The sequence below is a fragment of the Rhinatrema bivittatum genome, chromosome 5 (assembly GCF_901001135.1).
Source record: "Rhinatrema bivittatum chromosome 5, aRhiBiv1.1, whole genome shotgun sequence".
NCBI classification, from domain to species: Eukaryota; Metazoa; Chordata; class Amphibia; order Gymnophiona; family Rhinatrematidae; genus Rhinatrema; species Rhinatrema bivittatum.
The window spans coordinates 312,921,504-312,949,161 of record NC_042619.1 but is presented as its reverse complement, the minus strand read 5'-3'; the positions used below and the strand labels follow the sequence as shown (position 1 = coordinate 312,949,161).

At 44.0% G+C, this 27,658-nt stretch overlaps 1 protein-coding gene and 1 long non-coding RNA gene across 3 annotated transcripts in view; one reads left to right on the top strand and one right to left on the bottom strand.

Annotated features, from left to right (window-relative positions):
- The window catches only part of EGFL6 (EGF like domain multiple 6), a 149,488-nt gene extending 132,850 nt beyond the window's left edge, over window positions 1-16,638 (top strand). For both annotated transcript variants that reach the window (XM_029604336.1, XM_029604335.1), the window contains 2 exons: window positions 13,614-13,879; window positions 16,501-16,638. In XM_029604336.1, the coding sequence (XP_029460196.1) occupies window positions 13,614-13,879; window positions 16,501-16,611 (377 nt within the window). In that variant the 3' untranslated portion in view covers window positions 16,612-16,638. The remainder of the gene's footprint in view (window positions 1-13,613; window positions 13,880-16,500) is intronic.
- LOC115092913 lies at window positions 16,537-22,605 on the bottom strand. The gene is made up of 3 exons (XR_003857110.1): window positions 22,078-22,605; window positions 17,729-17,814; window positions 16,537-16,668 (listed from the first exon to the last, which is right to left on the bottom strand). It is a non-coding gene; the product is annotated as an uncharacterized LOC115092913 (long non-coding RNA).
- Window positions 22,606-27,658: the final 5,053 nt, after the last annotated feature.

The following is a 27,658-nucleotide window of genomic DNA, read 5'->3' as shown; positions in this document are numbered from 1 at the left end:
CCGTTGATAACCAGATGATGCCATAAAAAATAGCCGGTGAGCGGTCAATGGCTGGTGGCCACCAAGGAGCGACATGCAGAGAATCGACTGTAACGAAGGGGAAAAAAGTACTTACCATGCCACTGGACGGCACCGACCGGAGAAGAGGGACTTGGCGTAGGAAAAATGCTGGAAAAAACAACCGGGAACACTTCTTTTAGAAAAAAGGAAGAGCAGAGCTCCAGAACTGCGAGGCAACTACTTTGCGGGAAAAAAAAGAGACTGAAGAGGGACCCCGCATGGACGCGCAGATAGTGGCATGCTGGGCATGGCAGTCAAAGTTCTAGAAACTTTGGCAAAAGTTTTCTGTGCCGGGCTCCATCTGATGATGTCACCCATCTGTGAGTACTACCATCCTGCTTGTCCTAGGAGAAAACTTTACTAAAAAATTAAAATAGTCCAATAATACAAAAAAGCACTGCAGAGAGTTCTTCACAAAGGGGCGGATTTTCAGAGCCCTGCTCGCGTAAATCCGCCCAAAACCGGGCGGATTTACGCGAGCAGGGCCCTGCGCGCCGGGAAGCCTATTTTACATAGGCCTCCCGGCGCGCGCAGAGCCCCGGGACTCGCGTAAGTCCCGGGGTTCTCGGAGGGGGGCGTGTCGGGGGGCGGGCCCGGTCGTCGCGGCGTTCCGGGGGCGTGTCGGCAGCGTTTTGGGGGCGGGTACGGGGGCGTGGCTACGGCCCGGGGGTGTGGCCGCGCCCTCCGTACCCGCCCCCAGGTCGCGGCCCGGCGCGCAGCAGGCCCGCTGGCGCGCGGGGATTTACGTCTCCCTCCGGGAGGCGTAAATCCCCCGACAAAGGTAAGGGGGGGGTGTAGACAGGGCCGGGTGGGTGGGTTAGGTAGGGGAAGGGAGGGTAAGGTGAGGGGAGGGCAAAGGAAAGTTCCCTCCGAGGCCGCTCCAATTTCGGAGCGGCCTTGGAGGGAACGGGGGGAGGCAGCGCGGCTCGGCGCGCGCAGGCTATACAAAATTGATAGCCTTGCACGCGCCGATCCAGGATTTTAGTGGATACGCGCGGCTCCGCGCGTATCTACTAAAATCCAGCGTACTTTTGCTTGAGTCTGATGCGCAAGCAAAAGTAGGCTGATCGCGCTTCTTTTAAAATCTACCCCAAAGCAAACAACACATACATGACAAGCACAATTCTTCTCCAGCACAGTTTTCTAAATACAATTCTTCATGCTCCTTGAGCTTCACATACACAAGAAAGTTGCTCTTTCCTTTATTCCAAATGGTTTCCTCTCCCTCAGAAACCCTTCAGGATTCAGGAAATCCTCTTCCCAATGTACACAATCTATACCTGGTGGTGCACTCCAATCTTCCAGTAAGTCTTTTCCCTGTTGAATTTTGGGAACTCCTTTGGCTGGAACTCCTCCTGGAATCCCCTGAAAGAACATCCTCTCCAACGAAGCAGCAGACAAAGGCCACACGTCTTCTCCTATCCTGGAGCCCAAAGAACAAGCTGGGCTTCAGGATAGAAGAGGGGCTGCCTGCTGTCTCTCTCCAGCACCCTTGTCCACAAACTCTCACACCAATCCCGCCAGTGACTCACACCATCAGTCTCATCCCCTGTGGGGGATGGACCCCCCCCTGCCATTCTTAGGTGACCACTACTCCCATGGAATCTCCCATTGCTGGAATATTCCCAATAACCGCCCTGCTAACTCTGCCCCCCAATCTCATAAGTAAAGAGGACCTAGATTAAACTGTGAGAAGAAAGCCTTTCTGACAGCAAAGGGGAAATCCACACTGTAAGAATCACTGAAGCTTGCTAAGGTAAACTAAAGCTGTCGTGTGTGAAGAGTAAATCCAATCAGTTCTTTGGGGGAAAGAAGGAAGTTTCTCCAAGTTCATTAGAGGTTCATGGAACCAAGTCTCGCCATATGTCTACCAAAGTAAGGTTTTCTTTCTTAAATAGCTTTTGCAGAAACCTTCCTGGACGGTACTCACTTATGGAAGCCACAACAAAACTGTGGTTGTAAAAATATACCGTACATACGGCTGCCTGACAAAACTGAAATGATGGTTTCCGACAGATGTAGAAAGGGTGCATTGTTACAGTACCTTACACTATGTACAAAGTCCACCCAAAGTTCATCTAAGATTATGCACACTTTATATAGGCAGACCGCATTATCATCTATAAAGTAGATATAAAACAAACATATGATATACATATGTACTATGTACTATATACGATCTACATTGCAGTCCATGGAAAAGTAACCTGCCTGCGTGGCACTGGTATTGGAGGCAGGCTACTTTTCCATGAGCCACCCTGTACTAGTCTATATATCTCTTGCATGTGTTGTCACTTAAATTTTGCGTGCATAGTAGGCAAAAATGACATCCAGCATTGCTTAATGTTATAAATAACCGTGAACCAAGAAGAGATAAAGAAATGGCTAGTTAATTTTTTAAAACAGAAAAATTAGGTAAAGCAAAATTATCACTCCATGTACTTTGCTTTAGTGTTTATGTTGCTAATTGCTTATAGTTCCTTCCCTATATATAGAACTATCAGAATTAAAATAACTTGAGTCACAAATTTAAAAAAAAAAAAGGATCATATCAACAACAATGCTACAATTATAAGACCAAGAAGCAGAAAATTGTTTTAAAATAAGGAAATCTGGTTTTCCTCTGTTTTTAACCACATTTTGTTTAAATGTCACAAGTTAAGAGGCTTCTTAAGAAAAAGTACCCAGACATATTTCCGCCTTCTTTTTGTGTGGATACTTTTTTTCTGTTGTAGAAAACAATGCCCATCTTTTTGAAAATTCAAACATGCATGTGGTTTTCATCACTGACCCACCCCCAGGAACATCTCCTCCAAATATGGACACAGTCACGCATGTAGTTGCAATATGCGCATACTTTTACCCACACGGGGAACAGTGCTGTTTTACCCATGCAAATGGCTTTCAAAATTCCCCTCTGACTGTAAAGAATGCATGCAGCATCCAGTTTTGCCTTCTAAAATATCACTGTGCCTGCAATTGTAGATGAAAGAATGATTCAGAGGCCTAATTAAATCCAAGGTAGTGGGAAAATATGGTTTGGAATCACCACTGGAACCAGAGTTTCAAATGCTTGATGGGAACCAATGAAAAGAAGAATTACTTGTTTTTGTATATAATAGTAGACTAATTTAACGTGTTCCTGGGGGCACTCTTAAAGCTGCAGAGCTAGCCAAAAAATATTACATAATTCAGCTGGCAGTTGCAACTCACTCATCAGGATTCACCTTCGTTGTTCAGATTTTTTATTTCTTTTCTGAGGAGAAAATGAATGCCTTTCTTTTTTGAGGGTGCTTCTTAAGGGCTGATGTACTAAACTGTGAAAGGCTTTGCAGGAATGGTCCAGTGATGCAGGGAGAAAAACTGCATTAATGTGAAAGTCACATTCATAGTGAAAATTTGTCATAAAGTTCACACAGAATTGAGAATTTTTATTGCAAAAATCTTAAGTACACATCCGCAAGGTTTAAAGTTTTGCAAAGAAAAGTTTGGTTTAAAAAAATTCTGCACTTTAAATTTAGCTATGTAAACATAAGTAATGAGCTGCTTTGCATAATTAGGTAGCTCATTATATATTTTGTATAGCTTTTGGATTGTGCTTCTCGAAAGTTAAATTATGCATGAAAAACCACCAAAGCACAGAGCACAAATTTTCACAAACAAATTTGCACGTGTTGTTTGCTGGATGTTTGTTATGAAGATTCTTAAGATGCCTCATTTCTTGCAGCTTTACTCAATTCAACTTACCCTTTCCTTAATTTATCTCACCTGTAACCATCTACTAAATCCTCAAGCCTAACGACTACTCCGATGCTGCTTATCCATTTGGCACAAATGATACTGTTAGGTAACAACAGTGCATATCAAAAGTGATAGATGCACAGGAGGTAGTTTCCTCAGTCCTCCCAGTCAAGGATAAAGGCCCAAGCAGGGAAGGTCACATTCTAGAGATGAATGAATGGTTGGGTAGATGGTATTGATGAGAACATTTTGGCTTCTTGGACCCTGGGATGCTGTTTCAAGGAATGTTGAGAAAAGATGCAGTCCACCTGTTGAAGAAGTCGTGTAGCGTCTTCCAGACTGGCAAACTTATTGAGCAGGGCTTTGAACTAGGATCAGTGGGGACTGCTAAACAAAGCCCTAAGGTAAGTAAAAGTACTCTGGTTAGTAAATCTTTAAACACATAGAGAAATGGGGAAAAAGTGACACTTCTGGAAAGCTATGTACACTAATGCTCATAGTATGGGAAATATAGTCCTAGATCTAGAGGCTGTTATGGAAGAGACTGACTTGGATGTAGTGACTGACTCAGAGACATGGTACACGGAATAAATTGCATGATTGAGATGTGGTTATACTAGGCTACAATTTATTCACGAAGGACAAGGGAGGAAAAGTCACAATACTACTAAATAAATGAAACCAGCTAGGATCCAGCAAGTTGGTAATGCTGCACACCCTTTTTTTTTTTTTAAACTGTGAAATAATTGCATGCTACCAAAGAGATGAATGCTAGAAATGATGGCTCCTCCTCACAGGTTCAGAATAAAAAAAAAGTTATGCAAATTTCTTTCAAGAAAAAATGTCAGATATGTGCAATAGGTTTCTTGTTGAAAATTTCACATACTGAAGCTCGACCAAGAGCAATTTGAGCATGATCATTCAGACCAGAGCATCTATGAATTCCGCTGTATGTCAGTTAAATCCATGTTCAACTGTAGTAGGCTTTGAGTAACGATATTGGTGAATTTATCATCAGAATTGTTAATGCCTCACGTTGGCCTAGATTTATCAACACAGAGAGAGAGAGAGAGAGATAAATGACCCTGTTTGTGATAGACAGTTACCAACTCAGCTAAAATTTGTTTCTATGCTCCCAATATTAAAGAAACCGATACTGGATCATCAAAGCTCAGAAACAATTAATTACTTGAAAAACATGTTTAGATCATTTTCTAAGATCATAGCACTGAAACTTTGAGATTGTCCAGCCTAGGATGTGTTCAGATGTGATTTCAAAAGGAGAACAAGGTTTATACTTGTCCTTCTTGATATAGCAGCCGTGTTTGACACATTAAACATCAGATCTCGTTAGCCCGTTTAAAAATCATTGGGATAGCTGAAAAGGTTATAGGCTGATTCACATCTTATTTGGCAGACTGGTTCCAACAAGCCAAGTGTGGGTCCTCCTGTGTTTTGTGAATCCTGGTATTTGTCAAGGGTCAACCCTATCAGCAACCTTTTAAAATATTTATTTGGCTCAAATTGCAGAGTTCTTGGCAAGTTGGAGGTATGGTATAAAATATGTGCTAATGATTTATAATCCTTCATCCCAGTAACATCTGCATGGGCTGAAACTTGATCCCTGCTATGTAAATGATTGAAGGCTGTGAAGTACTGGTTATTTGAGAATAAATTCAATTTAAGAAACATTGAGCTATTAGCTATTAGCTCTAATCAGATTTCCATTTGAGGACATCCCATTTTCTGTTAAGTTTGAATACCTGTGTCAACTCTAGTTAAGAATCTAGGAGTAATACCAGAACCTGATCTTTCAGTGCACGCCCAGGTAAAATCAGTGGTGAAAGCATCATTTTTCAAGTTGTGCATGCTGTGGAAGTTAGTCATATCTGAGGCATCAGGACTTTTGTAGAGTGCTGCAGGCTCTAATGTTCACAGGCCTTGACTATTGCAATGCAGTGTATAGTATATTGGATTAGCAGCAATCTTAGGCCCCTGCAAATAGTGCAGAATGCAACAGCATATGTATCGACAGGGAAGGGCTTGAGAGATCATATTTTTCCTGATTATATGATCATTGCATTGACTCCCATTCCAATGGAGAATAAAATTTAAATTAGCCACGCATATCTACAAAACCCTTAATAGTGAGGTGGCAGCACACATCAATGTTGCCCTGAGAATTTATAATCCTTCTTGTGCTCTGTCTGGACATATCCCTCCACATGAATAGTACGTATGGACAAAACTCTTGCTAAATCGTTTGCAATAGCTGGTCCAACACTGTGAAACTCTCTCCTAGGTGAACTGTGATTGATAGAGTGCATTCAAATGCTTAGGAATCTAAAAACGGGGGGATGGGGGGGGGGGGGAGTTAGCAAGCTTTTGGGATGCAATAAGGTCCTGAATGTGTTTGACAATCAGTCTGGAAAACTGGCTAATCAGCATGCAGAATATGTGAACAATTGGGAAAAGATGCTTTCAGGTTACACAGAACTGTGGTTTGTAACATGTTATTTATGTGTTGATTATGAATGTTTATATGTACCCCACCTTGAATGTGTGAAATATAATTATGAAAATAATATTAAAGCACCAGAACTGCATGGCTTATGAGGGAAAGAGGAGGTACTGAGGGTTAATCTGGAAAGAGGGAATGGAACATCTAGATAATGTACAGACCTTGCAGGCAGAAGAAATATTTAGAGATTTAATGGAAGATTAAAAGGAGGCCTCACCTGGAGTACAGAAAACACAGTACTCCAGGTGAGCCCTTATCTCAAAAGGGATAGACAGGATGGAGGCAGTCCAGAGAAGGGTGACCAAAATGGTGTGGTGTCAGTATCAGAAAACCTATGAGGAGAGGCTGAATGATCTGAATATGTATATCCTGGAAGAGAGGAGGTGCAGGGGAGATATGATACAGCCCTTCAGATACCTAAAAGGTTTTAATGATTCAAGAACTTTGAATCTTTTCCATTGGAAAGAAAAACTAAAACTAGGGATCACAAAATGAAACTCCAGTGGGGACAACTTAGAATCAACATCAGGAAATATTTCTTCACAGATAGGGTGATGGATGCCTGGAATGCCCTCCCGGAGGAAGTGGTAAAGACAAAAACAGTCAAAGGGGCATGGGATAAACACTGTGGATCTCTAAAAGTTAGAGGACGGAAATGAGAAAAGCATGCAGGGAGGTAACTTGCTGGTATAGTGGTTACTATCCTTAGCAGAAGGCATGGAGATTACTACCCTTAATCAATATGCCTTGATGCTGTAAATGCAACTGCAATATTGCTTCCCACTTAGCTGGCAGAGGGATAATAGAAATTGGATTGAAATGACAACTGAGGGCCCCAACTTCCATGGTATGCAAAACTGATACATAGACATAAGGGGAAAAAGCACAGGACTGCTTCTACGGCCAAGTCCTAAAGGAAATGAAGAAAGCATGCATGGGGGTAGCTTGCTAGTGCAGCAGTTTCCACGCTTAGCAGAGGCATGGAAATTACTCACCTTAACTAATGTCTTGATGCTTTTAATGCAACTGCAACATTGCTCCCCATTTTGATGGCAGGGGGAAAGTGTTATGATCAGAGGCGTGGACCCTTGGTCTGGCGATGTCCGTTAGGCCACCGTCGGTAGGCGAGACCTATTCTCGGAGTTGCTGGTAGGATTGAGGAAGATCTGGATGCAGGTGCCTCCTGCAGGTCATGTTCTCCAGATAGCTGGCACCTCCAGCGGGTCGAGAAAGCAGTTGCTGACGCCTTCAGCAGGTCAAAGAGCCAGAACCAAGGATTCCTCAGTAGCCCAGCCAGGAACCAGGAGCTAGAGAGTACTGCAGACAGTCCAGGGATCAAGAACCAGAGAGTTCTGCAGCCAGTCCAGGGACCGAGAGCCAGAGAGTTCCACAGCCAGTCCAGGGGTCGAGAGCCAGAGAATTCCGTAGCCAGTCCAAGGGTCAAGAGCCAGAAAGTACCGCAGCCAATCCAGGGGTCGAGATCCAGAAGATACAGCAGCCAGTCCAGGAATCAAGCACGGAGGAAGCAAGCAGGAAGCAAGATCAGGAACAAACTCAGGAGCCAAGAAGCCAAGGCAAGGTCTGAAGGCTCAGACCTTGCTTTAAATAGGTCCCAGAAGATTGGGGCTAGCAGGAAGGAACCTTCTAATTTCCGGTCGAGGTTCCTTAACTCTAGACTTCAGCCGCCCATGCGGCCCCAGTGAACTTCAGGGGGCGGAGCTAACGCCACAGCCATATTGAAGCAGCAGCCGCAGCTACTGAAGGGAATGCCGACGCCGGCCTCAGCGTCGGCGTTCGGCCCTGGTGCTGGGGTAAGTGACCGGCCCCGGTCGCGGTTTACCGCGACCGGTGGTCATAATAGAAAGGGAAATTGGATTCAGACAACAACCAAGAGGGCCCCAACTTCTATGGTCTGGGGTACTGATAAGAGAAAAAGCACAGGACATTTTCTACAGCCAAGTCCATAAGTAAAGCACATCAAGCAGCACTGTCTGAATTTTTAAGAAAGCTCATCACCCAATAAAAAATGTTGCTAGCTCCAATTTTTGTGCATTATCATAAGGCTTAGGGATAACTGCATGGAGCGGCAGTTACTACCCTTAAGAGAAACATGGGAGTTACCGGCACAGAGTGGCAGTTACTACCTTAAGAAGCTTGCTGGGCAAACTGGATGGACCTTTTTTTTCTGCCATCATTTCTATGTTTCTATATTCAATCTGCTGTATCATCCAGAAGCAGGGAGAGCCAGGATTCTCTGCAGGAAGAACTATTCTGCCAACTGATAAAGGAACCTACATGGAAGGGGGGTGATACTGGACATGGTGATAACCAATTGGGAAGAGTGTTTCTCATGTCGCAGTGGCCAATCATCTGGGATGTAGTGATCATTGGTTGGGGTGATTCGCTATTAGAACATAAGAACATAAGAAAATGCCATACTGGGTCAGACCAAGGGTCCATCAAGCCCAGCATCCTGTTTCCAACAGTGGCCAATCCAGGCCATAAGAACCTGGCAAGTACGCTATTAGAAAGCAGGCGGTGAAGGTTCATTCAAAGGTGAGAGTAAGAATGTAAGATTCTCCATACTGGATCAGACCAAAATATTTAACAAGCCCAGTATCCCGTTTCTAACCGTGGCCATTCCAGGTCACAGGTACTTGGCAGGATCCCAAAAAATAGAATCCATGCTGCTTATCCCAGGATTAAGCAGTGAATTTTCCCAAGTCCCCTTTAATAATGGTTTATGGACTTTTCCTCCAGGAACTGGTCCAAACCTTTTTGAAAAACTCAACTACACTAACAGGAAAACTAACTTTGTTAAAATGGGGGTCATTAGCTGGATGGGAAAAATCTAGGGGAAGTGGAAGAGCAGTGGACAAAAATAAAAGAAGGTATTGTAAGGGTAACCAATCCTTTTGTTAGGAAAGTAAATAAAGATAAGAGTTAAAAAAAAATAAAAAAGATGCCGGTATGGTTTTCTATAGAAGTAGCTAAAATGTTAAGGAAAATAAAGTTAGCATTCATAAACTAAGAGATAACAGAAAAAGGAAGACAAGTGAAAATATCTGGAAAAGCTAAGAGAAGCTGGGAAAGTAGGCAGGAGAGCAAAGATAAATATAGAAGGAAAAATAGCTAATGAGTGAAATGAAGGGGGGGGCAAAAGTTTTTTGGGTTTTGTTTTTTTTTAGATATTTTAGTGATAAGAGAAAACGCAAAAGTAGCATTGTGAGACTCAGAGGTGAGAGGAGGGAAATGTAGAGGCTGAGGAGGAAAAGGCAGAATTGCTTAACAAATATTTCTGTTCGGTGTTCACGGAGGATGAGCCAGGAGTTGAATCACAGAAAACATACACAAATAGGATCAGAAGTGATTTAAATCTCAAATGATTTTCAGAAGACTGTGCTTGTCAGGAACTAGCTAAACTAAAAATGGAGAAAATGATGGAGGCTGAACAGAATACATCCAAGGGTATTAAGGGAACTTAGAGAAATTATGACAACTCCGCTGGTGATATTTTTAATGCTTCTTTAGAGTCATGAGTAGTTCCAGAGGACTGGAGACAGGCATAAGTTGTTCCTCATCACAAAAGTGGAAGTAAGGAGGAGGCTGGGAACTTCAGGCCAGTTAATCTGATCTGTGGTGTAAATGAATCGAATCACTTCTAAAACAGAGTATAGTGCAGTTTCGAGAATCCGAGGGATTGCAAGATCCTATGCAGCATGGTTTTACCGGAGGTAAGCCTTGTCAAACAAATCTGATCAATTTCTTTGACTGGGTAATCAGAAATTTGAATCATGACAGCGTGCTAGATGTAGTGTACTTGGATTTCAGAAAGACTTTTGACATGGTGACTTGTAAATAAACTGAGCATCCTTGGGATGGTCCCTAAAGTGACTGACTGGATTAGAAACTGGTTGAGTGGGAAGCAACAAAGAGTAGTAGTAAATGGAGTTCACTCTGAGGGGAGGAGCCTTTCTAGTAGTGTCCTGGTCTTTTCAACATTTCTGTAAGCAATATTGAGGAATGACTATTGGAAAAGGGTTGTCTTTTTGCAACAGGATAGACACCCAGGATGGTGTGAAAACCATGAGGAAGTATCTAGCGAATCTCAAGGAATGTTCTAGAATCTGGCAGCTAAGATTTATTGCTAAAATATGCAGAGTCATTTTGGTTGCAAAATCCCAAGGGAACAATACACTTTAGTGGTGAAATTATTTTAATTATAAAACAAAAGCGGAATCTGGGATGATTGTATCTGATGATCTTAAAGAAGCCAAATAAATGGAGAAGGTAACGGCAAAAGCCAGGAAGGATGCTTGTGTGCATAGGAAGAGGAGGTGATATTTCCCCCCATAAGCACTGGTGAAACCTAATTTGGGATACTGTGTACAGTTTTGGAGACTGCATCTTCATAAGGATATTAACTGGATAGAATCATCTAAAGCATATGAAGACAGACAAAGATCTAAACATGTATACCCTAGAGGAAAGGTGGGAGATATGATAGAGACATTCACATACCTCTGAAGTATAAATGCACAGGAGGCAGGCCTCTATCAACAGAAAGTAAGATCTGGGATGAGGATGAAAGGGGGTAAACAAGAGTAATCTAAGGAAATATTTATTTGCAGAGAGGAACCCGCTGTCAGGCCTGGACTGAGGCCCCAGCACTGGGACCCAGGTTCTGGGCCAGGCCTTGATATCGTGCCTTGGGCTGCATCTGGGCTATGGTTTTAGTGATGAGACTCTGCCTCTGGATGGGGCCAAGGTGATGAGACCCAGAGTTAAGCATAGGCCACCGTGATGGGACCCAGCTTCCAAGCCAGGCCCCAGCATTGAACCTGGATCTGAGCTGACTCGATGGGGCTCAACCCCAGCTTAAGGCCAGGGCCTCAGTAACTGTACTCGGCCCCCAAGCTAAGCCTAAGCTGAGGCCTCAACATTGGGACTAGGCTTTTGGGCCAAGCCCCAGCCTAGGCCTAGACCTCAGCATTGGGTTATGTCATCGAGGCCAAGCACCAGCATAAGGCCTGGGCATAGGCCTCAACATCAGGCCAGGTCCTGGTGATAGGACCAGGCTGTACCAACAAGACACCCCCCCCCCCCCCCCCACTGATGTGGTAATTGGGGGTTGGGGAGTTTTTCTGGCCTAGCAGTTTTTGAGGGGGTAGTGTGATGGGGCACAGGGGGGCCTGGGTAGGCCCTGTTTAATTTATTTTGTTTTGGGATTTTAATGTTTGTTTCTGCAAAAGACAGAAATAAGCTAGGTTGAGAGAATATTGCACAAATCTCATCTTTGAGTGAGTTTCCTCACTCCGAAGGTCATCAAAACTTCACAAGAGAGCACTGTTCTGTTCATATGTCTCATTTTGAATGTCAAAGTTGCCCCTAACCCCCTACACTAATATCTAGACCTCACCTCGAGTTACTAGGTGGGCCTCCCATAAGAGATATAAATACTAGGGATGTGAATCGTTTTAGGACGATTAAAATTATCGTCCGATAATTTTAATATCGTCTTAAACCGTTATGGAACACAATACAATAGAGATTCTAACGATTTATCGTTATAAATCGTTAGAATCGTGAGCCGGCACACTAAAACCCCCTAAAACCCACCCCCGACCCTTTAAATTAAATCCCCCATCTTCCCGAACCCCCCCCCCCCAAATGACTTAAATAACCTGTGGGTCCAGCGGCGGTCCGGAACGGCAGCGGTCCAGAACGGGCTCCTGCTACTGAATCTTGTTGTCTTCGGCCGGCGCCATTTTCCAAAATGGCGCCGAAAAATGGCGGCGGCCATAGACGAACACGATTGGACGGCAGGAGGTCCTTCCGGACCCCCGCTGGACTTTTGGCAAGTCTTGTGGGGGTCAGGAGGCCCCCCCCCAAGCTGGCCAAAAGTTCCTGGAGGTCCAGCGGGGGTCAGGGAGCGATTTCCCGCCGCGAATCGTTTTCGTACAGAAAATGGCGCCGGCAGGAGATCGACTGCAGGTCGTTCAGCGAGGCGCCGGAACCCTCGCTGAACGACCTCCTGCAGTCGATCTCCCGGCGCCATTTTCCGTACGAAAACGATTCGCGGCGGGAAATCGCTCCCTGACCCCCGCTGGACCTCCAGGAACTTTTGGCCAGCTTGGGGGGGGCCTCCTGACCCCCACAAGACTTGCCAAAAGTCCAGCGGGGGTCCGGAAGGACCTCCTGCCGTCCAATCGTGTTCGTCTATGGCCGCCGCCATTTTTCGGCGCCATTTTGGAAAATGGCGCCGGCCGAAGACAACAAGATTCAGTAGCAGGAGCCCGTTCCGGACCGCTGCCGTTCCGGACCGCCGCTGGACCCGCAGGTTATTTAAGTCATTTGGGGGGGGGTTCGGGAGGGTGGGGGATTTAATTTAAAGGGTCGGGGGTGGGTTTTAGGGGGTTTTAATGTGCCGGTTTTGCGATTTTACGTTTTTTCGATTTTTTACGATTTTTCACGATATTTTACCCCCCCAAACGGCAACAATACGATTCCCTCCCCCTCCCAGCCGAAATCGATCGTTAAGACGATCGAGGACACGATTCACATCTCTAATAAATACCCATCTAGGGTCAGGGCATTATGGCTAGGTTCTCTCTCTCTCTCTCCCCCCCCCCCCCCCCTTAGTGGCTCTGATAGTAAACATGGTCCCCCCAGTGGTTATATGTAGGAAATACCACAATTCTGGCACTTATCTCAAAGTGCAAAAAAGGTATTGCAATTTGCAGTAACTTTTAGCTCTTTGTATAGGTATTAGTGCAAATTGCAATAAACTGCCTATTACCATAAAACACACCCCTTTTTCTAGCACATGCGATATTTAGTGCATTTTGATAAATCCAGGCCTAAGTTTGAAACTTAGCCAAACTGTGGGTTTGAAATTCCCTGCGCCTCTGAACAGCTCTGTTTCATTTGGCTTAACAGCCAGATAAAAGTTATCCAGATAAATTGGTTCTGGAGCAGAATTAAGTTAGCCAGATAATTATCTGACTAATTCTGAAATTCAGAATTAGCCAGATAACTTATACAGCTATATCTAGTCATGCCGAATAACAGTCCTAAAGTTAGGCAGGTAAGTTTATTCGGCCAACTAGGAATTTATAAAACTATATTCAGCAGAGTGCTTAATTGGCAGCACTCCACTAAATACCTGTGACAATTTATCTGGCTAACGTTAGCCAGATAAATTGCTCATGCGCTGTGCTGCTCAATATTGACATCCAAAAGAGTGCAATGCAGTAAAATGCCAGAAAATGGATTATTTTCTTTTCAACAGGTGTTGGATATTACATGGCAGTTCCTGCATTTGTGGGACACAAGAGAAACATCGGTCGCTTAAAGCTTTCCCTGACTGACCTCAGACCAGAGAGCAACTTCTGTCTGACTTTCTCTTACCGGCTAGCTGGAGAAAGAGTGGGGAAACTCCGAGTGTTCCTGGACAAAAACACCATTCCTGTCTGGGAACATAGCAGAGGCAACAGGGAAGGATGGGAGACTGCCAAAGTCGAAGTACCAGTTTCCAGTACTAAGACAACCAAGAATGTAAGCGAATGTACCAGATCGCTTTGCAGACAGATGGCTGTGGATTGAATGACAGTGTTGGCACATTGCTGCTGTGGTGGTATATTATTGTTTAACTTGTAGCAGTGCAATATTTATCAATTTGTTTGTTCCAACAAGAAAAGGATAATAGTCTTTATAATGGCAAAATTAAGAACTGTCATAATTAACCAAGATAAAGGAGAGCCCTTACTACACTGTTCTATTTCTTCTTTATTTGCTATTCTGCCCAGCTCTCTTACACATGACATTTATGAATACTATAATGTAAGGGTTAATAAGAATAAGTTTGCTGCTACCCTATCGGGTTCTGGTGACAATTAACCTTAAGGGTGAAGTTCAAATAGGATAATACAGACGCCTCCATATCCAGAATCTTTGCTCAATTCTATACTTTATAAGTGATTTGTTGGGTCAAATGTACTAATTGCCCCATAGATACAAAATGGGAGAGCACCTTGGTAAGTCAGGTTTTGATTGTTATGTTTGAAAGAGTGTTTTCTGTCCCTCTCTTTCTTTTTCCCTTTTATCTATGCATTGTGTGATGTCTCTATTCCAGATTACTCACTGGCCTTTCCTTGCCTTCTTCTTGAGCTTAAAAATAGACAAATTTAAGTTTATTATATAAAACACAATCTGGACAGTTAACACTGGCACAGCTACATTGATGTCACTGATGTCACAACATGTATGGAAGATTTTAATACCGTAGACAGGACTATCACCACATCCCAGGCAGTCTGGGGGGATGGAGGTCAAGCAAGGGAGGGGGGCATATGTTTCTTAAGTGATACTGGAAGTGTCCAGTGACGCAACCACATAAGTGTTCAGGAAAGCTCCTGCTGCTACAGTGGCATCATGGAATACTAGTACCCTACCCCCTGATGAGGTTCAGTGGAGTGCTCCCTGGGCCTGGTGCTTCGGGCAGTCGCCTCTCAACCAGCCCCAATGGTAGGAAGGTTTTAACCATTTGGAGGTGGAATCTCCTCACGCCCATTGCCAAGTCGCAATTTGTACTGTAATCCTGCAGGAAGATTTAGGAAATCAGGAATCTTTCTGATTTACTGTAGTATCAGACATTAATGGCCTAGGTCAGATATGCGTCCTGATGCAAACAAATGGGAATCTCTGCAGTTGCCCCTGCTTCCAGCTACTGAAAAGAACTAAAAGTTCTTCTTTTTTATTTTAAATAAAATATTTACAATAGCAGCATTACCTTCCAAAAGGAGCATCTCCCAACTGGCATTAAAGTTCTCACTGTTCACTGTATTGGAGCTGGCGACTCCTGAGAGTGATAGTCCCTTTGCAAATGCTAAGACCATGAAATCATAGAGCTCTTTTTTAATAGCATTTCTCCCAGTCAGTGCCTATGAAAAAAATGATTTAGCAAATCAACCTCAAACCTCTACTCTTTCCTTGCCATATGAAATGTCAAGGCAATGACTCACTTTTTTTTTTTTTTTTGCTCCTTCAAGTGGACACCGATTTAATTTTGTTTATAGCAATAACTGCATTTGATATGCATAGCTCCCTGGTGAAAAAGAGTTTCAATAGAAATGGACAGTGCAGTAGGCTGAACTTTTTCTTTTCTAATTTTTAAAACTGCTGCAGTTCCTTGATTAAAGAAACAGGTGGCTTTCCCTAGAATAGTTCAGTGCTGCGTAACAGTGCTTCTTATTGTGAATTCATCGCCAGCCACCAATAAATGTATTACCGCCTGTGGTGTGGTGCCTAGCATTTCCTCTCCACTCCCAGCTCTGCTCTCTTCATTTCCTAACCTTTGCTTCAGGGCCACAACCAGTTTCATACAGACTAAAAAGACTAAGAGAAAGGGAGAGAACCTGAGTGGGTAATATTTGGAAACATAGGGAAAAAACATTAAGGCTTCACTGATGCCACAAATCATTTTGGGTCTTCTTAACAGCATCCAGTGAACTTGGGAGTTTGCATTCAGGTTTATTTAGGACAGACACGGGGTTGCCAGAAGAGCACTGGACTGTCCTTGCACCTCAGCTCTTTCACTGCCTCATAAATTGCATTAGTACCTTGACAGTTTTGAATTTTTCTTTATTTAGTTCAGGAACAGATTTGAAATATATACATAAAATAAATGAAACCACTTTTTTTTTTTTTATATTTTGTACGTTACTCTGAAAAAGGACAATTGTCTGAAACCTTACCAGTCAGCTGTGGATTTTGGGCAGTTGCAGTTAACTTGGGGGTCTAGAATTAGAGGGGCAAATCCAAGTTGAGCAAAAAACTTCAATCCAAACTGGATTACAGACAATTTAGAAATCTGGACAAAAATCTGAACTGAGATGAGCCCATCTGGGCCAGAATCAGAACAAAAATCGTATTCAGCTTGCTCCATCTCTAGAGGGGCTATCTCAAATGCATCCCACTAGACGGCTGATGTAGCTCCATAACAGCTAACAATGTCTTCACTCATGCCTCTTCCAATTACTCAGATTGTCAACATACTACATGTTTTCTCTTGTATCATCATATGTATTATATGAATTCTGTCATGTCTCATCAGCAGTGGAATGCTCCAACTTGCAAGCTTTTAGGTGTGAAAACTGTTTTCCTTTATTCTGTGGCAGATTGTCTTTGAAGTGGAACGTGGAAAGGGCAGAGCTGGAGAGATTGGCCTGGACAATGTTTCACTGCTTTCTGGGCCATGCCAAGAAGATCCCTTGAAAGTGGACATCTAAGACCATTTTCTTTTCTGTGATTTCCTTTGTTTACAAGTACTGTAATATTTTCTTACACTGTTGGGAAGATAAAAGGCATACCTTGAATCTAATGAAACGATGCGCACAGGAAAAAAAACACCTTAATGACATGCACAGTGCCTTGTTGGGTACAATTTGTTTTCTATAAAACATGCTAATACTAATACTGCTGTATTTTTAATTCAAAGGTGGGGTTTATAAAGTATGTAGATATTTTGTGTAGCTATTTCTATGCAGTTTTAGTTAGGTAAAATTCCCGTTTGTTAAGTTTACTGATCATCTTCTCACTTTGCAAAAGTCAAAAAAACTGAATTACCCCCAATGATTCTTATATCACGTTTTTAAAATCATTTTATTACCCAAGTGCCTTGTCTTAATTATTAAGAAAGCCAGCATAAGGGTATTTAGTGGGGGTTTTTTTTATTTTTTAAAACAGCAGACTCAAAATATTGTGACATTGATTTAATGTTGAGGATGTGAAAGTGAATAGGTGAAAGTGAATAGGTGAAAGTGAATAGGTGGCTTCATTACATACAACACATTGAAGAAACCTCCGTACTGCATCTGGACCACATCAGTTTGATTATACTATGTGTATATGAACTTTTATGTAACAGTCCCTTATAGCTAGATCAAATAATCATTTTTTAAAGTAAATTAAACTGTACTGTATAGTGAACACAAATTGTTAGAACAAAAGGTTGCTACTAAAGGAGAAAGTTTCTTTGAAAAATTCATTTTTGTCTGTTCACTGCACTTGTAAAAAAAAATCCCCACTTGATTGCAGATTAGTTGTTTTACAATCACTAATTCCACTTCTATTCCTTTTTCAGCAATTTGAGTTTAACTTAAAAATATAGATCTGTAGAAAGAGAAAGAACAAATGCATCTATAAATTAGAAAATTTGGAATATCCTAGGTGCTAATTCTCAGATTCATGTAACCTTTCTTTCCACTTTTACCTCTGATTCATGACCATAGCCTCTTTGTTTTTTTAACCTTTCTACCTTATACTCTTTCCCCATCTCCTAACCTTCCCATCCACTGCTTCATTTCCCATTAAGCATCTTTCTCCCTTCTCCCCCAGGTCTCTTACTTGCTCCCATTCTTCAGTGATCAACAGAGCCCATTCCACTGGTTGTAGCAGCAGCGGTCGCAGATAGCCCAAGTTTGCTTTGCTGACTTCAGGGAGAATGGGAAGAGGAAGGAAGGAAACAAGAATTAGACTGAGCAGTCCCCCCATGAAGAATATAATGCAAATAGCAGTTAGTGGATTTTAAAGCGTTAACAAGAAAATGTACAACTTGAAAGTTGCACTTTTTTTTAATTTAAACTGTATATATGATATATACACTAGGGATGTGAATCGTGTGCCATATCGTCTTAACGATTGAAATCGTGTGGCAGGAGAAGAAAATCGTGTTTGGCATGATTATTTCGTTGAAAAATCGTTAAAAATTGTTTTTTCCGATTAGTGCGCACTAACGGGAGTTAGTGCGCACTAACAGAAATTGATACAATTTGACACTTTTCAGGTCAGTTAAGGTCAGTTTAGGAATGAATATGTATTCCTATTGGCTGCCCTCTTATTTATTCATGTTACCAAGGTTCCCACTGACAGTATATGGGGGATGGGAAATGGAAACAGTTGGTAGCTTGACAAAAAAAGTAATGTGATCAGTCAATGTGACTAGAACTTGTGCCCTAACCCTGATACCAGGGGTGTTGTGATCCTCCTGCACACAGTGCCCTAACCCTGGCACCAGGGGTGTTGTGATCTCCATGTACACACAGTGCCCTATCCCTATTAATACCAGGAGTGTTGTGATCTTCCTGCACACAGTGCCCTAACCCTGGCACCAGGGGTGTTGTGATCTTCATGCACCCAGTGCCCTATCCCTATTAATACCAGGAGTGTTGTGATCTTCCTGCACACAGTGCCCTAACCCTGGCACCAGGGGTGTTGTGATCTCCATGTACACACAGTGCCCTATTCCTATTAATACCAGGTGTTGTGATCTTCCTGCACACAGTGCCCTAACCCTGGCACCAGGGGTGTTGTGATCTTCATGTACCCAGTGCCCTATCCCTATTAATACCAGGAGTGTTGTGATCTTCCTGCACACAGTGCCCTAACCCTGGCACCAGGGGTGTTGTGATCTCCATGTACACACAGTGCCCTATCCCTATTAATACCAGGAGTGTTGTGATCTTCCTGCACACAGTGCCCTAACCCTGGCACCAGGGGTGTTGTGATCTTCATGCACCCAGTGCCCTATCCCTATTAATACCAGGAGTGTTGTGATCTTCCTGCACACAGTGCCCTAACCCTGGCACCAGGGGTGTTGTGATCTTCCTGCACACAGTGCCCTATCCCTATTAATACCAGGAGTGTTGTGATCTTCCTGCACACAGTGCCCTAACCCTGATACCAGTGGTGTTGTGATCTTCCTGCACACAGTGCCCTAACCCTGGCACCAGGGGTGTTGTGATCTTCCTGCACACAGTACCCAATCCCTATTAATACCAGGAGTGTTGTGATCTTCCTGCACACAGTGCCCTAACCCTGATACCAGGGGTGTTGTGATCTTCCTGCACACAGTGCCCTAACCCTGATACCAGGGGTGTTGTGATCTTCCTGCACACAGTGCCCCAACCCTGTCACCAGGGGTGTTGTGATCTTCATGTACACACAGTGCCCTATCCCTATTAATACCAGGAGTGTTGTGATCTTCCTGCACACAGTGCACTAACCCTGATACCAGGGGTGTTGTGATCTTCCTGCACACAGTGCCCTATCCCTATCAATACCAGGAGTGTTGTGATCTTCCTGCACACAGTGCCCTATCCCTATTAATACCAGGAGTGTTGTGATCTCCAGACTGGCTGGGAGCAGGGATGCAGCTCTGCATGGATTACTGGGACAGGCAGCCCCAGACTGGCTGGGAGCAGGGATGCAGCTCTGCATGGATTACAGGGACAGGCAGCCCCAGACTGGCTGGGAGCAGGGCTGCAGCCCTCCATGGATGACTGGGACAGGCAGCCCCAGACTGGCTGGGAGCAGGGATGCAGCTCTGCATGGATGACTGGGACAGGCAGCCCCAGACTGGATGGGAGCAGGGAAGCAGCTCTGCATGGATTACTGGAACAGGCAGCCCCAGACTGGCTGGGAGTAGGGATGCAGCTCTGCATGGATTACAGGGACAGGCAGCCCCAGACTGGCTGGGAGCAGGGATGCAGCTCTGCATGGATTACAGGGACAGGCAGCCCCAGACTGGCTGGGAGTAGGGACGCAGCTCTGCATGGATTACAGGGACAGGCAGCCCCAGACTGGCTGGGAGCAGGGATGCAGCTCTGCATGGATTACTGGGACAGGCAGCCTCAGACTGGCTGGGAGCAGGGATGCAGCTCTGCATGGATTACAGGGACAGACAGCCCCAGACTGGCTGGGAGCAGGGATACAGCTCTGCATGGATGACAGGGACAGACAGCCCCAGACTGGCTGGGAGCAGGGATACAGCTCTGCATGGATGACTGGGACAGGCAGCCCCAGACTGGATGGGAGCAGGGAAGCAGCTCTGCATGGATTACTGGGACAGGCAGCCCCAGACTGGCTGGGAGTAGGGATGCAGCTCTGCATGGATTACAGGGACAGGCAGCCCCAGACTGGCTGGGAGCAGGGATGCAGCTCTGCATGGATTACTGGGACAGGCAGCCCCAGACTGGCTGGGAGCAGGGATGCAGCTCTGCATGGATTACAGGGACAGACAGCCCCAGACTGGCTGGGAGCAGGGATACAGCTCTGCATGGATGACTGGGACAGGCAGCCCCAAACTGGATGGGAGCAAGGAAGCAGCTCTGCATGGATTACTGGGACAGGCAGCCCCAGACTGGCTGGGAGCAGGGATGCAGCGCTGCATGGATTACAGGGACAGGCAGCCCCAGACTGGCTGGGAGCAGGGCTGCAGCCCTCCATGGATGACTGGGACAGGCAGCCCCAGACTGGCTGGGAGCAGGGATGCAGCTCTCTATGATCCGTGATCTGGTGGCCAGTGTGGCTACTTAAAAAATACACTTACCAACAATCAATTACCACATATATTTGAACTGTGTAGTTCCAGCCAGGACCACCTTTCTAAAATGCACAGTGATTGGCAAATTCAACATGCACTAGCATTTCACATGCCTGCTAACAAAAATAATAAACAAACAAGTTCTAGTACATGAGTGATGATCATCACGTTACTTTTTTTGTCAAGCTTCCAACTGTTTCCATTTCACATCCCCCCAACCATTACCTCAGTGGGAACATCAATAGAAAAGAGCACAGCCAGCCAATAGGAATACATATTCATTCCTAAGTGACCTTTACTGACCTGGGAAGTGTCAACAATTTGTATCATTTTCTGTTGGTGTTCGTGAGTTTCCAGTTCCATTTCCCATCCCCCCAACCATCACCTCAGTGTGAACCTTGGTAAAATCAATAGATAAGAGGGCAGCCAGCCAATAGGAATACATATTCATTCCTAACTGACCTTCAGTGACCTGGAAAGTGTCAATTTGTATCATTTTCAGTTAGTGCGCACTAACTCGAGTTAGTGCACTAACTCCCGTTAGTGCGCACTAACATGATTTAACGATTTTTAACGATAAATCGTTAGAATTTCTATTGTATCGTGTTCTATAACGATTTAAGACAATATTAACATTATTGGACGATAATTTTAATCGTTGAAAAACGATTCACATCCCTAATATACACTTAAAACTTTCAACAGTCACACTACCAGGTATCTAACTTAATAAAAGTATGTTCTTTCCTAGTTGTATGAGTTTTTGTCTTCCTTGTACTATTCTTCAGTTCTCCCATATTTCATGTTCTCTGTCTTTTGTTGCTGGCTCTTCATTTTCTCATTCCTTATATATGCTTCTCCTTTCTTCATCCCTTCTTCCACCTCTTTAACATACAGTATATATCTAGCTCTCCCACTTCTCTTTCTTCTACACCTGTATTTCCTGCATCATTAGCTCAATGCTCTCCATTGTCACATAGCTCTTCCAACAGTTTCCCCATTCCATCTTCCAATTGCCTTCCTCTTCCTCTCACCTCCCTTGATTTGCGTGGTTTCCTGTCACCTCTCTATCTTCCTTTTTACTCTATCTACTCTCCACCTTCACTTCTCTGGGCCCTCTGTTTCCTCACACTTTCTTCTTTCCCCATCTATTTTTCTCTCCTCTATTTAACCCACATTGCACACCCCCTGCTCATCTACCCTTTCCCAGCTCAAGATGCAGAAGGCCAGTAGTAGTAGGTCTGTTAAAGTAAAGAGTGCATTACTGTTCTGCTCCTCTTCCCTAATGGTATATGCTTTTCTTCTGAACTGACAGGCCATAGGGTAGGAGTAAAAACATGGAACAGTAAATAAGCAGATGCTCTCACAGTACCCATATTGCCAGCATGCTGTCATTGTGTCTGCTCCAGTTTCAGCCCGAGATGCAATGGAGAACCAGAGCAGTGGCTTCCCCAGCTGCATCACCAGGGCTCTTTTTTCTCATCAACTTGCTGGATGGACCATACCAACCACTCAGCAGTGAGGATCTTCTCTGGTAGGCGATGAGAAGAATTCCACTGGCTACTGAAATGTAAAAGTTATACTAAGGACACAGCAACCAACAGAAACTTGATATTCTTGCAATTAAAAGCTTTTATTTCTCTTTCTAATGTGCATAAGGAAGCCAGCTGCTGAAATTGTAGGACTGACTTGTCTACACATAGGATATGCTATACTTAAATACATTTATTTACCAAGATAAAATGTTAAGATAAGCACCTTGTGTTTGAAGATCAAAGGGTGAAGGCATCTGCATTTCTACCTACCCTGTGAAAGCTAATTTCCTGGAGAAAATCCTGAAGGAGATTACCTTTTTAATCACAAGGGAAGCAATGAAACTTTTGTCTATCCTTATCTTGTAAGAAACAATTCAAGCTGTTTCTTGTGCCTCATTTGCAACTTTAAATCATCAATATTGTCCACTTGCATTCACTATTGAGGGGATTCTTTTAATCAATTTCAATTTTAACTATTTCACTACACATTAATGGGATCTTCTTTTCAAGTCAACAGAGCTCCTCATGCACAAGTGTAAGCAAGATAAAGATATACATAGCCAGGAGGAAGCTGCTTGCTTCCCCTCTACTTCCCTCTCTGGGGGATACTGGCCGTGCTACAGAAACTTATGACTTATTACCTTATATATGATCCAAAACGTCTAGGAAAGGACACCTGTTTGTCTCAGAATCAGACTGCTTTACTTTCAGACATTTCAAACGTAGCAGTTAGAATGATAGACAACACATGCCTCTAACATCCTTAACACAGCACATGCCTATACTGAGTAAAGCTCTGCATCGTTAGTGAATTTAACATATCAGAGACCTTGACTTGCTTATGGTATATTAATAAACGTAATTAGTAGTCCTGGGGGAATTCTGCGCTACTGCCTTGCAGAATCCACCACAGCTGCATGCTTCTCCCTTCTGAATGCTCTGCCAGAAGAGGAAGCAAAAGCGGAAGCATCTCAGCACAGGCAAGGTTTGCTGCGCATGGACAGTGGAGCCATCGTGGGAGAGCGAAGTCATCACGGCACAGGCGGCGCACATGGAGAGTGGAGGCATCGCAGGACTGGCGAAGGTCCTGCATGGATAGCAGAGGCAGCACCGCACCATGCTAAAGCCAGGACCCTACAATCAGAAAGAGGGGGAGAGAGGAAAGGGAAAGATGGGAGGGGAAGGGAGGAAGGGGAAAGAGAGTGTGGAGGGGAGAGTTTCTAGTGGGGGCTCAAAGTATGAGGGGAAAGCAGGTGAATGGGGATAGGGGCAGAAGCCAAGGGGGATTCATATTTCTATTTGTTCTGGGCCAAAGGACTGCAGTCTTTGACACATGTGCCCTGGCACTGAACAGCTGAGCAGACTCTGACTTCCCCCGCAGAGGATGCATTTAACCAAACATCTCCTGCTACGTGAGACTGGCCCAGCAGTGGGAGATTTTTGGTTAAATGTGACTCCCGCGCTGCATGTGAGGCTTGGAGCTAGCTTTCTGATTCAGGTAGCGGCAGCGGTCATTGGCTGCTCAGCGATCCAGTGCCGTGGGTTGCCAGCAGATCTCATCCTGCTGGTGGCTAAAGAGACCCAGGCCCAGGCACTGAGAGTATGCGTGAGCCCTTGTGTTTGTTGAGAGCCAGTGTAGGTGTCTACCTGGGAGTCTGTATATGGTGGGGGGGGGGGGGGGGAGTGTGTGTATGTTTGAGTGAGAGTTGTATGCAGGGAGACAGAACATGTGTGTGACAGATGGCATGTGAGAGAAAGCATATGTCTGATTTCATGTAAGAGAGACAGTGAGCATGCTGGGGATTCATCCCAAGTCTCCCATACGGCAGTGCATGATGCAGCCATTGGAGAAGCCACTTCCACTGCAATCAGAGGTGGAGGTGCAATTGCATCAGAGCCCATGCAGTGAAGGGGTCCTGGTATGGACACTCAGGTGGAGGGTAGCAACAACTACAGCAGTCCCTGTCAGCTTGGCTCATCAGCCAGCAGCAGCATTTGCTGCCGCTGCTGGCAGATGAGCCAAGTTGCCAGGGACACTCAGGTGGAGGAGTGACAGCAGCTGCTGCCATTGCTGACAGACTATCCTAGTGTCACTGCGGGTGATTGGTGCTGGGCTGAGATCTTTCTCAAATGAAGATGATAAACATTCTCTGTACAGTTTGGTACTTTCTGCCAGAAGGAAATCACCAAGGGGGTCATTTTCTAGAGCTTTCGCACGCCCTTAATCCTCCACTGACAGTCTGACTGCAGGATGGATACATCTACCATTTACTGGACAGAGAATACTGGCAGACTGCAGGTGACATTGTACTAGTGTATAGTAAAGCTTTTGTTCTCTGTCTCCATCTGGTGGTAGGGGAGAAAAACACATCAATCTGGACTGGTCTGATGGACAAAAAGAAAAAGAGGAATTGGTTACATTGGCTACTGTTAATAAGTCTTAAAATATTCAAAACTATCATGAAACTAGCAATCTGAGGTAAAATAGTTCTTGCCAGGTAGGCTTCTTACTCATTTAGAACTGAAAATTGCAGGTTTATGGTTTTCATATGCAGCATAGCTCTTGAAAGCTAATCACAATAAAAAGTTAGTCCAATAAAAAGGTATCAATTACAACTTCTTTGTCGACCTTTATTTTTACATATGCAATATGAAACCGCAATGTTTTCAACACACCAAAAAAATTATATTCATTTTAAGACTGAAAACATTGCTATTTTTTTTAAATAACTCAGACCTATTATTTTGCAAAATTATCCACTCCCTGAAGATCAGAACTCAGAATGAAAACCAGCTGATCCTGAACAACAACTGTTTAAATTTTCGATATATGGAATTAGTGGTTTCAGTTTCAGCCATGCTCCTTAAAAAAGAGGAGACTAATTGTATCAAGGATCAGAATTCTTCACTCTTTATCTTGGCAGCCTCTTTTCCTTGAATCTATTTGGCATTTCGGATTCAACATTAGGAATATTAGTTATCTTTGAAATGAAAAAAAAAAACATTCCAACCAACAAGTCCAAACCTCTCTATGAACACTTTTTTAGAATCTAAACAAAGGACCAGTTTTGTTTCTAATAGCTTCAAGCTATTAGTAAGGGGCCAAGCCACTAAAGAAAATGCTAAAAAAAATCTTAAAGTACACACTATAATCAACATTAATTAATGAAATGTAGAGTGTGTACACATTAAGAGGGCTGTGGAAAAGGAACAAGAGTATTTTAACTGGTATGCTCTCTGTATCTTTAAATCCCCTGCACTAACTAGTCCAAAGTACAAGGGCCAGTTAGCATAAGAAAACCCCAACTGCCCTCCTGTTGTTTTCCCCAAACATCCAAGTTTAGTCTCTAGGGCAATCTTCTTCCACCTTGACAACCACAAATGTCCTCTAGGCACCCCCCCCCCACCCCCCGACAACCACAAATATCTTCCAGACCCGAATTTCCTTCCCCCCTCCACACACACCAAAAATGCTCTCTGGAACCCCTCCCAAAATCAAAGGACTCTGGGCACCCTTCTCATCTCTTTTGACCCCAAACTTACCCCCACCCAGAACCCAAAGTCTTCAATGGAAGGAGAGGAATCCATGCACCTCCTGCCCTCACCACTGCCGAGATTAAAGTGGCACTGACTGGTGGCGATTCACAGTATATCACTGTTACACTATCAGTTAACATCAACTCCTGAACAGGTGCTAAATTAATCTGAGACTGTTGGCCTCTGTAAATTAGTGCTCAATGGCGTATAAGGTAATAATGAGTCCATTCTAAAACAATCTGAATATTTGCATAAGTATACATGCTAAGATTCACTGTATATGTCCAGTTTAGTGCAAGTTTTCACCCGTACTAAACTGATAGTTAATTGGCTGCTGTTTAGCATACACTGATATTAAAACACTCAAGGATAGTTGTGATCTTGAAGGTGAGAGATTTTGCAACACTTGAGAACAAGAATTGGCTAATGCCAACAGGCTTATTTATTTATTTATTTATATTCTGCTTTTTCACACTTTTTTCAGCATTTCAAAGAAGATTACATTCAGGTACTGTAGGTATTTCCCTATCCCCAGAGGGCTTACAATCTAAGTTTGTACCTAAGGCAATAGAGGATAAAGTGACTTACCCAGGGTCACAAGGAGCGACAGTGGGACTTGCACTTTTGGAAAGGGAGAATGATAAACAGCCCAGAGCACAGATCCATCAAGAGTGGTAATGAATTTTAATTTAAATTATCCTTTTCAGCACATCAAAGTGGATCCTATTCAAGTACTGTAGGTATTTCCCTGTCCCCAGAGAGCTCACAATGGAGAAATTACTTACCTGATAATTTTGTTTTCCTTAATGTAGACAGATGGACTCAGGACCAGTGGGTTATACTCCTCTGCCACCAGATAGAGACAGAGCAAGCTGATGTGGCAGTATATATACTCCTGCACTGACTCCAGCCTGCTGGTATTCTCTTCAAAAGCAACTGTGGACAGACTAGCAAAAAATGTGATTAAAAACATTAGTAAAAACAAGCAGCCAAAACTGGACTCAACAAGAAACACTGAATTCACATAAAATCTAGGTACCTCAAGCTAAAGACTGGATGAACACTTACGAGTAATCCCTTGGGACCCAGAGCCCCACAGGAGCACTACTGACACACTAAAGTGGCAGCCGAGGGTGGGAAGCTGAGTCCATCTGTCTACACTAAGGAAAACAAAATTATCAGATAAGTAATTTCTCCATTTCTAGTATGTAGACAGATGGACTCAGGACCAATGGGATGCACCCAAGCTGTTCCCAAACAGGGTGGGAGGCTGCCTGGGGTCCAGTCAACACCGCATGTGCAAAGGCTGCAGCCTCCTGGGCCTGCACATCCAAACGATAAAACCTGTAAAAAGAATGAAAGCAAGACCACATTGCAGCTCGCAGATATCAACAGAAGACAACGATCTAACCTCCGCCCATGACACTGCCTGAGCCCTAGTGGAATGTGCTCAAATCTGAGTAGGCAATGGCTTCTCAGCATCCACATACATGACTGTGACTACCTCGTTAATCCAGCGAGCTATGGTATCCCGTGAAGCTGGAGCGCCTGCTTATTCCCACCATGGAAGACAAACAGGCGATCCATCTTCCAGAACATTCAGAAACCTCCAGTTACCACATGATAAGTCTCTTGACATCCAAGGAATGCAGGAGGCGATACTCCTCCACATCCCTGACCTTTTCCAGGGCGGCAAGGAGATGGATTGATTCAAATGAAAGTCCAATACCACTTTGGGCAAGAAAGATGGAACAGTATGCAGCTGTAATACCCCTAGAGTCACCCGAAGGAATGGCTCCTGGCAAGACAAGGCCTGCAGCTCAGAAACATATAGCCACCAGGAACAGTCTTCAAGGTCAACAGCTGCAAGGAAAGGCTACG